General features: G+C 47.1%; 1 protein-coding gene across 3 annotated transcripts in view; it reads left to right on the plus strand.

The window, feature by feature from the left end:
* The window catches only part of LOC147637851 (adenine phosphoribosyltransferase 1-like), a 77499-nt gene that overhangs the window by 9754 nt on the left and 53470 nt on the right, over positions 1–14275 (plus strand). The window contains exon 1 of one of the 3 annotated variants that reach the window (XM_086799693.1): positions 13117–13245. The exons of the other annotated variants lie outside the window; for them this stretch is intronic. Within the exon in view, the coding sequence (XP_086655819.1) occupies positions 13164–13245 (82 nt within the window). The 5' untranslated portion in view covers positions 13117–13163. Of the gene's footprint in view, positions 1–13116; positions 13246–14275 lie in introns of those variants that run through there. 3 annotated transcript variants of the gene reach the window in all.

Raw genomic sequence — 14275 nt, forward strand, 5'->3', positions numbered from 1 at the left:
GAGGGGGGTTCTTTTAAAATTTAAAAAATTTTAAACTCTAAAAAAAAAACAAAAAACGAAAGCACTAAAAAAAAAACGTAATGCTTTCCTTGCGTTTTTTTTTTCGCTTCCCTTCTGGATTAGCCTGACGGTGAAGCTGACGTGGAGTGCTGCAGTCATTGCTGTCGGCGCCAGAATCTTCGTACCAGCCTGCGTGTGCACCTGTGCCAGCCGGCGTGGGCTTGGGCAGCATGGCCGCTGGCAACATGGGCCTAGGCGCTGCCTGCGTTGGCTGCGTAGGCCTGGCTGGTTACGCAAGCCGCCTGGGCACCAGCCCGCCTGGTCTAGTCTAGGCGCCTACGTGGCTTGGCTGCCTGGCCGCCCACAACAACCCGCTAGCGCATCGTTCACCCAACGCTCTCTCTCTCTTGCGCCAAAAAAGCATCGTGCTTTTCGTTTCTGCTTTCTCTCTACGTTCATGCGACTGCACAAACGAATCTACCTCTTCTTTGCAAAAGCAATCAACCCTTCTAAACCTACCATCTCCCATCAACATGGGTATCTTTGATGAAGAAAAAACACATACTAAAACTGAAATCTGCAGTATGCACAGAAAAAACAGCAAGTTTTTTAACACATACCGTTCTTCGACCTCATCTTCTCTACCTACCGACTTGCTCGTTCACGAGGTATGCTCTGATACCACTGTCAAATCCCCACGGATCCCCTCGTGATCGACCTTGATTCGAAACTCGAATCCTGCAAACAAACGAACAAAAGGGCCTCGAGATTGCTGCCGGCCTTGGCTGCGTAAAGCAGGTGCACGTCTGCACTAGATCCAGGCTCCAAGACCATAGAGCTCTCACAACAAACTCGCGAGACTCTCTATAATACAATAACACCTTGGCCACCCTTTTATAGGCTCTTGGCCGGTCATCGGGCATCCACACTTGGGTGCCCGCCCGTCCATACTTGGGTGCCCGCCCGTTAGTATATCCCTAACTCAGCTCGTCAATCAGCCTGCCTAGTTCCAAGCTACCCCAAGCCTCGAAACTAGTCTTGCATGCGTATAGCACACGGTAGATACACACTGTGCACATGACAAAACCACTTTGTCTCAGACTAAGATCTATGCATCAGTTCCATCTAGTCCACAATCCATTCCTGCCCTGACCCTGAACATTGTCTTGGTCTTCATTCTTGAGAAATGAGTCTGGCACTCTCACATCACCCTTGGAGGATAAACCTCCCTTGGGACCGTTGCTCGAGAACCTATCTGGCTCATAGATTGCCATCCCCTCTGGCACTGTGGAACACCACCAACAAACCTCTTGGGAGCTCTTCCCGATTCTGTGCTCCTTGCCTTGGGCTTCGCATCCGTGTACTTTCCTGTACCTTGGGCTTGTACACCATCATATGGGACCGAATCAGTGTTTAGCTTTGCTGAGCCTGATGCTCTGATACCAATGTAACACGCGGAAGCTCTGGGAGTCTTCTTTCAACCCTAAACACTCTTGGAGAATATTTGATGCAAAACGCAGATATGTAGAGAGTAGAGAGAGAGAGAGAGATGTGCTGAAAAATTCAGTATATTACTATAGTACAAAAAGGTACTTGTCTACAGCCCTAGGCTGCATTGAAGAAAAGGTGATAACACCCAAAATTCTGTCCCCCTATGGGACTCCTACTGACCCAATCCCTAGAGGATTGAATGAATACAACTATGGACACACTTTGCCTTTTATAGTATTCTTGAGCAATGTAGAAGCTGGCCGAGTGCTGTCGGACTAGCCGACTGGGCCGAAGCGCACATATTGCTGGTCGGGTTGCGCTTCTCCATGGATTGAGGTGCCTGTTGTTGCAGTCGACCTGATCTGGTACAGCCAACGATGCCCTCCCTGCAACCGACAACTCCTTCTAGGTCTTCTTCAAGCTTTGCTTCATGTCCAACCTTCTGCTCCTTGTGCCCCAACTCTGGTTCTCATGCTCTTTTTCTGGTTGCCTTCCTTTGGATTAGCCCTGAGAAGGTACATGGCATTGATCATGCACATGACACCTGGCCCCTATGGGGGTGGTTCGACACCTTTCCCATGCCCACATCTGTCCTTGGGGTAGCCCTATGGGTAGGCCCCTTTCCTATATGCAAACCCCAATTGTCTACATAGTGATCTGGCATCGAGTATCATACCAGATACCTAGAACCACTGCCATCATTCCAGAGGGAGACTCACAGCGCGGATTGGCATTGTTTCATGTGCAGGACAATGCACACACCTGACCTTTGGACGCATGTGCAGGACAATGCACACCTGACCTCGGTCGACTGGAATGGAACCCTGGTTGACTCGTCCCGGATTGGGCTCACATAGGACCAGTTTTCCATCCCAAGTCTTGCACCTTCTGTACAGATATGTCTACGTGGCATCCAAGTGCGGGATGCACGTGACATCCCCTTCTGCTTAACTTGACGAAAGCTGCATAGCCTCCAAATAATCCGTCGATAATGCCGGAATTTGTCAAAAGGTGAAAGCTCCTCGTGGAAAGAAGATAGGGTTATTACAGCCCTTGCCAATTCCTGAGGGACCTTTCCAAGATATTTGGATGGACTTAGTCATGAATCTGCCTCCCAGTCCGAGTAAGCGTATTACTCAGTGCTTAACTATAGTTCATAGATTTAGCAAATTTGTTATGCTTATTCCATGCAAAGGCCAATGCGACCGCCGAGGATGTTGCCCAGTTGTTCATTCGGTATTGGTACCCGATTGGTGGGATTCTTAGGTCTATGGTGTCAAACCAAGATGCCAAGTTTACCAGTCATTTTTGGAGGGCATTGTTTGATAACTTTGGTTCTAAATTGAATTTTTCCAATGCATTTCACCCACAGACGGACGGCCAAACAGAGATCTACAACCAGTTGGCTTTTGATGTGCTGAAGTGTTATGTTCACGATCAGCAATGTAAGTGGGAATCATATTTGCCTTTAGTTCAAGTTGTTTTGAATGATTGTTTTTCTTCAGCTATTGGCAAGACTCCATATGAGGCAGTGTTTGGAAGACCATTCCAGTCGCTATTGACCAGGACCTCGTCTTCAGTACCTGAAGCGAACAGAGTGACGGATTTTAGAGTTAGTAAAAGACAAGTTGGCTAAAGCGCAAGAGGCCTACACTCAACAGGCCAATAAAGACCAAAGGCCAATAAAGTTTTCGAAAGGGGATTGGGTTTATCTTCGGATTATGAAGCAAAGGTTGAAGCAGGTGAGCAAGCAATGCCCAAAGTTGTCTTTCAGGAGCTTCGGACCTTTTCCCATCCAGAGAAAGATTAATGAGGTTTCAATGAAGTTGAAGCTACCTCCGAGTTGGACTATGCACGATGTGTTCCACGTCAGTTGGTTAAAGCCATATGCAGGTCCGATCCCTTCAGAAGTTAAAGACGAGGCGGAACCAGATATTATTGATAAAGCAAAAGTTATGGTTCCAAAACAGATCCTTTTGCACCATTTCAAGCATGGCTTAGGCCGAAGGCAAAGACAGTTCCTCACGAAGTTTCAAGACTGAGGGACCCACGAAGCGCTATGGCTTGACAAAGTTTTTCGACGACTAATCATAGTGTTGTACATATGATAACACATCTCGCCGACGGTACGGATGGGGAACGGCCATATGTAGGGAACGGGGACAGGGGGTAGGAACGGCACTTAAAAATTACTTTGTCAGTACCACCCACTTGCCTATACGGGTAAAGCTTGCATGTCCATGGCTGTGCACCACCTCCATGAAGGGATGGGGTGTGATTGACCTCATCCCACCATGTCCATCCCGTTGTCCTTCTACGGGTAGTTGGAACTTGAAGAGCCACTGCCACGAGGAGGATGCCATGGATGATGGATGCCTCCTTGTCACTTGATAGCTTGACACAGAGAGAGAGAGAGAGAGAGAGAGAGAGAGAGTGAGTTGAGGCTTGAGCCTTGAAAGTTGAGGGAGACCTTGAGTGTGAGGATGGCTGTGTGTGTGTGTGTGTGTGTGTGTGTGAAGCTTGAGAGAGTGTGTGTGAGGGAGAGAGAGTGTCTTGAGAGGCTACAGCTTGCTTGTGTGAGAGCTTGAAACTTGAGACCTAGGCCCTTGAGGCTTGCCGCTTGAGGGAGAGAGAGTGTGTGTGTGTGTGAAGCTAAAGCTTGAAGTGTGAGAGGGAGTGTGTCTGTGTCTTCTTATAGGGAGGGAGGCAAGAGACAGGCCAAGGTCCAAAGCCTCAAAGGCTCAAGGCCTATGGGCCAATGCTAAAGGCCCATGAAAAGCCCCTCCCAAACGACAAAAAAAAAAGGTAAAAAATGTGACCGTTGCCCAAACAGTAACCTGCAGGCGTTAGCTGCCTTGAACGACTTCATGACACATAGTTGGCCTTTGTAGAAAAGCCAACCATTGCGTATCAAAAAGTGGCATGGTTCTATGATGGCATCCAATGCTTGTTCCCATTGTGTACCGAATTCCTCGGAATCCGCGTACGTGTGCTTCATGTCGTCTAGTCCCGTACCAACAAGATCGAGTCTAGTGGTCTGAATCGAAGTCACTTGTCCCTTCCTGCCCAAAGCATCAGCCCACTGGATTGGCCTTTCCTGGAAGGTACTCAATCATATCACCAAATTGTTGGAATATCTGGCTCCAGCGGTGTTGTCGGTCACTCCACTGTGCACTTGGTATTGTCTGAATCCAGCGTAATGCCTGATGGTCAGTGCGAACCTCAAAGTCACGACCACAAAGGAAAAGTTTTCAATGTTTCAAGGCCTGTATAACTGCAAGGAGTTCACGATCGTAGACTGAGTAATTCTTCTCTGCGGGGAGTAACTTACGAGACATGTAAGCTATTGGATGACCATTCTGTTGTAAAACACCACCAATTGCGATGTTACTCGCATCGGTGATCACCTGAAATGGCTCGTCCCACGAGGCAAGTGCTAAACAAGGTGCTTCTGATAAAGCCACCTTCAGGTTCTTGAATGCCTCCAACGCTCGTGGAGTCATTTGAATCCGTTGCCTTCTTGTCTTGACACCCTTCGGCAGATCGGTGAGATCTGCCGAGAGGTCTATGTGGGTGGAGTATGCTTAGCATATACCCACAAAGGATCTGATGTCATAAGTTGTCTGAGGTACTTCCCAATTGACAATCTCGGCCACCTTAGCCGGATCAAGTCGAATGCCTTCTGCACTAATTATGTATCCAAGGTAATGAACCTGGAACAAATAAAATTTCGACTTCTTCTCATTGACATAGAGCTCGTTGCTTTTCAACAACTTAAAGACTTTCTCCACATCAATGTCATGTTGCTCAACCGTAGCTGAAAATACCAGTATGTCGTCCAGAAATATGAACACACTTTCCAATTAAATCCCGGAAAACACGCATCATCATGTGGTTGAATGTAGCTGGTTGAATGTAGCTGGGGCGTTCATCAAGCCAAAAGACATGACCACAAATTCATAGTGGGCCCATTTCTTACGGAAGGCAGTCTTGGGGATGTCCCCCTCCACAATCCTCACCTGGTGGTACCCACTCTTTAAATCGAGTTTTGAGAACACCTTAGTCCCGTTTAGCCTCTCGAGAATATAATCAATTGGAGGCATCGGAAATCTACTCTTGATAGTCAGCTTATTGAGTGCACGATAATTGATATACAAACGAGAAGACCTATCTTTTTTCTTGACAAACAAGATTGGTGCTGCAAATGGTGACACGCTGGGACGGATGAAGCCAGATTGCAACAATTCTTGGAGTTGGCGGTCCAACTCCGATTCCATTGTCTTGGAAAGGCGATATGGAAACTTGCTCGGGGGTTCCGAGCCTGGGAGGAGATCAATCTTGTGGTCCTCCGGTTTGGACGGGGGAAGCTGGGGAGGGAGATTGTTCCGAAGAAAAATCTTCTGGAACTTTTCATGGAGAGCCAAATACTTCTCAGAAGCATTGGCCACCGTCTGGGCAGTCTGGATGTATATCATCGCACAATGTGCGCCTTTCCTAATTGCTCGCTTAGCCTGTAAGTGACTTATAAGCGGAAAGTTTGGAATTCTTGGCTCACACTTAAATGGTCATTGGGGCGTTTGACACATTCCGATTAATCTGGAAAGTGTGCTTGTCCCACTTGACATCAGGAAGGAACTTGTGAAACCACTGAATGCCCAAAATTATGTCTCCTCCCACAAGAGGGACAACCATAAAATCACACTTAAACTCTATGCCCTGAATAACTAATTTAGCACCTAGAGCTTCATACTTGACGCTTGTTGTCATGCCTATTCTAAAACCCTCAACTTGCTTGTCCACCGAAGTGAGGACAAAACGGGCACACTAAGCGGTCTGTTCCGTGACCATGTCCTCCGTGTTGTTGCTGTCAAACAAGACAACAACTCTCTGGCCACCTATGTAGCCAAAGGTCTTGAGCAATTCGTTGCGCTCATAGTCCTGGTCATGGGCGCCCTTCTGCGTATCTTCGAGCTCTCGGCTAAGGATTGCTCCAACTGAAGCATTGGGATTTGAAGAACTAGGGGCAGCCACTAGGCTCACCACGAAAGCTGTGGGGGGAGGCCGAGGCGGCGGTCTTCGGAGCAGTAGTCTTCTTAGGACACTCCCGAGAAGTGTGACCTTTTGTATGACAAAAGAAACACCTACCCTCCTTGTATTGAGAAATCTCCTCAGCACTCAACTTGCCACCCGTCTTACTTGCCTCCGCTTTCTGGTCTGGAGTAAGCTTGGATGCATTGTTCAAGTTCTTGGAGCCAGAGGCTCCCGTGCTCTGTCCTAGGGAAGACCTTGCTGGTTCTGGCCTTTTTCCCCCGAGGCGGTAGCCGGCTTGGAAGTCTTGGGCTTGCCACCATTGTGCTTCATTTCAGCACTCTCTGCGCAAGCGAGAGTGCGTCTTCGAAGGTGGCCGGCCTAAACATACGCACCTCCCATTGGATTTGCGTGTCAAGGCCATACAAAAATTGCCCTTTCTTGTCCGAATCAGATAAGTCTAATTGCAAACATAAAGTCGAAATTCTATTGGCAAACTGAAGGACTGGTTGCGCGTTTTGACGCGCTTCCCTGAACTCATCTTCGAGTCGCTCAAGGTAATGGGGCGGTAGAAACCGCCGCTTAAGGTCGCGGACAAACACGTCCCACACATAAGCTGCCATACCTAATCTGGTGTGGGCATGAGTCCACTAGGTCCACTAGGTCCACCAAGGAATGGCCTCACCTTCCAAGTACCAACTAGCTAAGATCATTCTGTCAGTATCGTTCTTTCTAACTACGGTAAAGTAAGCTTCAAACTGATGCAACCATGAATAAAGAGTTGTGGGGTCGAGTTTACCATTATACTTAACTAAAGTTCATTTTCTCGGGAAAATGATTCGAGGAAGCCTCTGGTGTCAATCTGGCGGCCAAAGCTGCAAGGTAACGCTCATGTTCCACGCGTTGCATGGCTTTGTCTTCGTGTTGTCGGATCTCCAATGCACGCATTTGCAACTCAAGCATCGAACTTGGCTGCGGTCGTGACCTTGCAAGAGGGTCCCTGTGTAGAGGATCTGGAATCTGGGATACGGAAGGAGAGGGAGGAGGAGATGGAAAACGCGGGTGCGCCTTTTGCTCTTCCAACTTGGTTGTATGGTCTGCGATTGCTCGCGTCATCTGTTGGAACATCTTTGTGACACTCATGCTTGATGTCTTAGTTGGGCTGCCTGGTGCACTCTGGTCCCAAGGTTCTTGGTCTCTCTCGTCGTCAACGCTCGCCATAGCAAGAAAACACACTTCCTTTTCGGAGCGCAATTTGACCATCCACTATGTGTGCGGGAGACTTCCGAAGGCTTTCGAAGGCTGAAAACCAACCGTCCTTCGAGGGATAGGAGTCACTCTGAAAGGGGTAGTCCACCGGAGTCTGAAAACCAACCACATGAGCGAGAAAAAATTTCTAGTTTCTTGCTGAATCTTTACACTTGAAGTAGGCTCTGATACCATTGTAACATGCGGAAGCTTCAGGGGAGATCGGTAACTTCAATGCTCAGGAAAATAGCATACTTGTCGCGGTGAAATTAACGCACAAAACTGAATGTAGATGTGCAGAAAAATAGAGAGAGAGAGAGGGAGAAGAGGACACAGTATTGGGTCCCGAATACCCTCTGTAGGGCCCCCACCACGAATGGTGTATTTGCTTTTATTAGAATGATGCAAAACTGAAATAAAAGACTGAACCTGAACCTTCTTGGCTGAGATAGATCTCTGCCCTTGACCTTCAATCCTTCACCCCTTCTACGTTAACTTGTCCTTGGCTGTCTTGGTGTTAGCAGTCATCTCCTGTCTGTATATTTACACCAGGGCCTCTGTTGTGGGTGTGTCCGCCCGATTTAGGTGTTTTCTCATTTTTCCCCACTCTCCATATTTTTTCCTATTTTTTTCCTATTTTTACCAGGTGTGGGAGGTTGTTCTGTGGCTCCTCGCTGATCGAGACACTGGCCGACTGCTGGTCTAGGTGTCCTGGATGCTGGCCGATTGCCCCTGCTGGTTTACGTCTCCATTTGTGTGTTGGCCGACTGGAGACATGAGCAGGTCGTGAGCTTTTTGCTCTTGTCGGCTTCTTTTTGGGCTGGCGGACTGGCTCATAGGGGCCATATAAAATGGCCCCTTGCCCCCACACATGTAGGATTAAGATTTCGGGATTATCTTGTGTATATATAGCAGAGTTACACGCCTCTCTCTCTCTCTCCTTCTCTATTGCTGTGTTTTTTCTGCAGTGCACTTGCTCTTGTGTTTTTAGATCTTGTCTTCATCTCCGCTGCATATAATGACATGGTATTAGAGCTCTAGGCTCTTGATAAATCTTGGGAACTGTGTGAGCAAGAGGGGGGCTGTTGCGTTGCTGATTGGTGGACTGTTTTGGACCGTCCGGGAAGAGGAGAAGCAAGAGGAAGGCGGGCTGATTCGCTGGACAGCCACTTGCAGGTTTAAGTTCTTCTTTTTTCCCACCCACCAACCCTTTTTAGCTACATCCCCGCAATGGCAGATTTACTTGAGATGGCTGAGAGGCTCGTGAAGATCCCGACACTCCCCACGTTCCCAGTGGACCATCAGTTGGACGAGAACAACTATGGCATATGGAAGATAATGATGGAATCTGTTTTGGAGTCTTACGACCTCTGATTTCATTGTTGTTGGGGTTCCAAGGCCGGAGTTAGAGTCACCCTCGATTTGGAAGGAGCGTGAGGCACAGACACAGTTGTGGGATCGTGTCAATGCCAGGGTCCGTTCTTTCATTTTCCTCAATTGCACACCGCAGGTAATCAATCATATCAAGCATATGATGCCGGCCAGAGGTATATGGCAGCATTTGGCTTCTCTCTATAACAGGGTATCGCCCATGAAGAGGATCTCTTTGGAAGTACAGATGCGGGTGATGAATCTTGCAAAGTCGTTGACGATGCGGGAGCACATCAACAAGCTGCAGGCTCTTCAGCAGGAAGTTCTCCAGGCTGGGAAAGAGATATCGTCAGAGGATATGGCCATAACGTTGCTGTCACATTTGCCCTCTCAGTACTCAGCATTTTACTCTTCGTTGATTACCAGTGGGAGGCTCAGCATCATCACATGGGAGGAGCTTGTGCCTATGGTCTTGGACTAGGAGGAAAGATTCTCGAACCATCCACAGGGTGGAGGTTCGGAGGCCCTAACTGGTCAACGATCAAAAGGCCGTAACAACAAGGGCAAAGGGAAGGCTTCACCGGAGAAGTTTTCTAAGAAAAAGTCCGACTCAGACCGTGAGAAACTGAATGCAGAGAGGACCTGTAATGATTGTGGCGAGAAAGGCCACTATTGGAGGCAGTGTCCCAAGCGGAGCACCAAGAGGGTGCAGAATCCTCAGCAGCAACCGTGAAGACTCCAACTTTTGTGCACCTGGAGGTGATGGACACCGATGTTTCATTTTCTTCATGCTGGAGGACTCTTCGCTACGGATACTCGGGAGTGGATTCTAGACAGTGGTGCTTCTAGGCACATGACTCCTTCCGGTTTGGCTTTACAGGATCTCTACAGGTATTCTGGTCACATTTACACGCCTCTCTCTCTCTCCTTCTCTATTGCTGTCTTTTTTCTGCAGTGCACTTGCTCTTGTGTTTTCAGATCTTGTCTTCATCTCCGCTGCATATTCTGACACTTGGCCCTTTGTTTAGCTTCAGCACTTGCTGAATGATGAGATAAATGAACTGATTTGTGTCTTGGGTATTTATACCCTCAACAGTATGCAGTCAGCTGGTTTACAGCAGTCGGTTGCTTGAAAATAGCTCCATGACTGGAATATTCAGCATTAAATGCTGTAAAAAATCTGCGCATGACTTAAATAAGGGCTGGCCATCAAGCGCCTCAGATCTGGCTGCTGGGCAGCCTGTGTGGGCTGCCCCCCCACACTTGGTCTACAGTCCTCCAGGGGCTGTGTAACCAGTCGGCCACCTGTCCAGGAGCCCTAGGGCTGTCCTATGCCCACATCTGTCCTTGGGGTAGCCCTATGGGCTGGCCCCTTTCCTATATGCAAACCCTAACTGTCTACACAGTGATCTGGCATCCAATATTATACCAGATACCCAGAACCACTGACATCATTCCAGAGGGAGACTCACAGCGCAGACTAGCACTGTTTCATGTGCAGGACAATGCACACCTGACCTCGGACGATTGGAATGGAACCCTGGCTGACTCGTCCCGGACTGGGCTCATATGGGACTGGTTTTCTATCCTTGGTCCTGCACCTTTTGTACAGATATGTCTATGTGGCATCCAAGTGCGGGATGCACGTGACAGAAAACACAGCGGAAATAACCATGAATAATATCAAAACACAACACTAAGGCGGAACGTAGGAACTGCCTTATTCCAACAAATGGGTTACAATCAAACCAAGGTGCGGGTGCAATACTGCACTGGATTTTCCACAAGCTTCCTCAGCATTCCTCAGCAAACACTTGCACAGGAATCAAAGCACAAACTGCTCCAAGAGCCAATACGAATCAATAGCTCGGTGTGGTGTCAAACCCCAACACCAAACTCTCCAAACACAGCCCTGAAAAGGCTCTCAAACAGTCCCGAAAAAGCTCTCAAAAACAGTCCCTAAAACCTCCAAACACAATCCCTGAACCAATGCCCAGGAGGGAGTGGGGAAGAGAGGAGAAGAAATGACCCAGCTGTCGTACCACTGTACAACTTGAGCAAAAGAGAAGAATCTGCCCGACCACTGTACCACTGTACCACTGTACGGTCTGCACTTTAGGAACAAGAGAGAGAATGTCAAACTGCTGCTTGCCAGTTGCCCAGAAGAGGGAGAAGGTGGCTGTCCATGCTGTACCGCATTGCTGTACTTGCTGTACAGCCTGTACCAGTGCAAGAGAGAGAAGGTGAGGTGGCTGGCCTGCTGTCCACAGTATGACCAGCACAAGAGAAGGAAGGAGCTGCCCGCAACTGTCCACTGTACAGGCAGCACAAGGGGGAAAAGGAAAAGCACTGCAGTCCACCTGTACGGCCAGTCCAAGGGGAAGAGAGAGCTGCTGGCCTGCTGTCCACAGTCCCTGTACTATCGGTTAGTGTAGAAAGAGAGAACTATTGGTCTGCTCGAGTGGGCGAAGAGAGAGAGAGAAAGTAGGCCCTGTACGGCCAGCGCTGTAGAAAGAGAGTCCAACAGCTTCTGCCGGCTGAAGGTCCAAGCGCATGAGAGAGAGGGGGAGAGAGAATGCTGACTGTTGCTTGCAGGATCTGTACGGCCAGCGGATTAAGAGACAGCCCCGCTGTCTCCCTTCTCCTGGGTGTATGCGCATCACTTCTCACCTCCTTCATAGAGTCGACCCCCTCTATTTCAAGCCTATGCTTGCTTTTCCAATCGCTAAAAGTGGCAGCCCCTCCAAAAATACCATAAAACTCCTCTTTTTGGGAGTTGAAAACAGCCGCCATAAATATTTATATGTATAAAAGCTTGCAAGACCCATGCAAAGCTAGGCACCCACTTGAAGTGTTCACACATGGTTTAAAAGATCAGGTCCACCTCATATATATATTCCTTCACCAAATCCCCACATGTCCACCCACTTATAAGTGTGAACAAGTATCCTTATAAACCATAAAAGTGAGTAAAATCTTGTAAACTCATGTCCTGCAATCCGCCTTCAGATAGAAACATGCCAGATAAGCCTTCACACAAGTTCTGTGACAAGGAGTACTAATGTGTTGGAAGATAGTCAATCCCTTCGAATAGAGATAGGGGGCTTGCTTCTCAGATTAAAGGACATGGTGTGTGGATGGGTTTGTGTCTGCGTGAAGAAGCACTACCCATTGATTGCTAAAATTGTCTTCAACTTTGATCATTATGCATATATTAGTCCTATCAGTGTTAAGACCATTCAATAAGTAAGTAAAATTACTCAAGTACTTTATAGGGTAGAACACATATGGGAGTTGGGACCCTCCATGTCCCCTCTTCAATTTGAGAATATCACATTAAACAATTCAATGGACGCAAGCTAGCTTTTCACCTCACGTCACTCCTTATCTATACTACATGGTTGTCATTTCTTTTCTGATGTTGTTTTCAACGTGGTAGCATAGAAGGTCAGGGTACTAGATGATGTTTGCCTTTTTTACATGCTATGTTGATGTGAACTCTTTGAGAGACATGTCTTTGGATGGTTTTACTTGTTTGTGTAGGTCTGTATGATGAGTAATTGCATGTGAGTTATTTTGTTTGATAAAATGGGTGCATAAGTTCATGTGTGCATGTTTGTGTGCTTGCATGTGAATGTGAGTTTTACTAAGAGAAGTATGGCCTCCTCAGAGAAGATTCACTGGTTTTAGCAAGCTAAAATAGGGCTATGGTGGATCATTATGGTGGCACACCCATGGTGCCCCAATTTTCAAAGAAGATTACTAGGACACAAAAGTGTTCTTATAAGTTCCCCTTAGAGTAGTAAGCTGGTCATGACTCATACTCGAGCGTTGTCCATCAAGGTCGCCAAAAGTCCAAGGACGAGAGATGAAGTCAGGCAGTTTTTGTTGATCAGGTTTAAACGAGAACACGGGTCGCCAATATAGTAAACGCGAAGCTTCCTCTAATCTCCCCCTCCTTCAGTAGCAAGCACCCAGTCCTTGTGTGTTGCCGTAGGCATCCTCCCTCTTTCAAGCAGCTCAAGATGTCGGCATGCCAGGATGGAGGCTCTCGCGTAAAACGGATCGCCAACACCATCCGAGTTATCTTGGATTTTCCCAAGCCAGGTTCCATTCATTGTTATATTTCTTCTTTTTAGTATTACTCGTGGTAAATTTTTTTATCGCGGAATCTCAAAATCGAAGGTGAATTAAAAAAAAAGGAAATTCCATCACTCTAATTCAGGGATGAATCTCTAAGGTTTTTTTATTATGTATCATAGTAATAATATTTCCAAATCTCTTTTTTTTTTTGAATTGTCGTTTCGGTTGGGCTTTGGCAAGCAAACAAAGCTTATCTTCGTGACTCGTGTGAACAGGCCTGTAATGTACGAACCAAAACTTGGTATTAATAATGTCTCAACCAATTGTTAGGAGCAAGCCCTTTGAGAGGCTTGCATCCAGTCACCAGTGTTCGAACAAAAAGTATTTTCCCAAAGAAGTGGAAAATCTTTATCTAAAAATTGTGAAATTATTTATAAAGGAAAATCTTGAAATCTGAAGGTTTTTGTTCTATAACTTCCCAAAATCTGGAGGTATTTGTATCTTCAAGTTTTAAATTTGAAGGTATTTTTCAAAATATGCAGGTGCAAACTACACTAAACTCGGGTTTTTTTCGAACACTACTTGCATGCCAATGTGCCAGACAAACGAAACCTTCAGTGGCGTTGATGACAATGTTGGAAAGTGTTGGTTTGGCAACTTGGGAAAGGCCACATTGGTCAGCATGCTACATCACATCAGGAAAATTATGTCCTACCTAGATGTCAATGAAGAGCTCCTGAGGTGCAGCCATGCCATTATCATTGTGGTGCACCTTAAACCATTTCTTCCTAGGGTTGCAACCTTAGGCATTCATCAACTTGATCCAGCTTATGCCTGTGTGCTTATCATTGGAACATAACCAACCCTATGACATGGCATTGGGATCTATTTTTATGTTAGCCATTTTCTAGGGGTTGCCTTTTTCATTCTGTTGGCCCGTCTTGACAGTTATGCATTTGAAACATTGAAGCTTTCTACTCAACTGCACACATTACCAATGACCATGGCCTTTGTGAAGGGGCTTCAAGTTTTGCATTGGTCTTTGTTGTTTCAA

Source organism: Cibotium barometz, chromosome 6, assembly GCF_041138505.1.
Source record: "Cibotium barometz isolate CiBa-2024 chromosome 6, ASM4113850v1, whole genome shotgun sequence".
Lineage (NCBI taxonomy): Eukaryota > Viridiplantae > Streptophyta > Polypodiopsida > Cyatheales > Cibotiaceae > Cibotium > Cibotium barometz.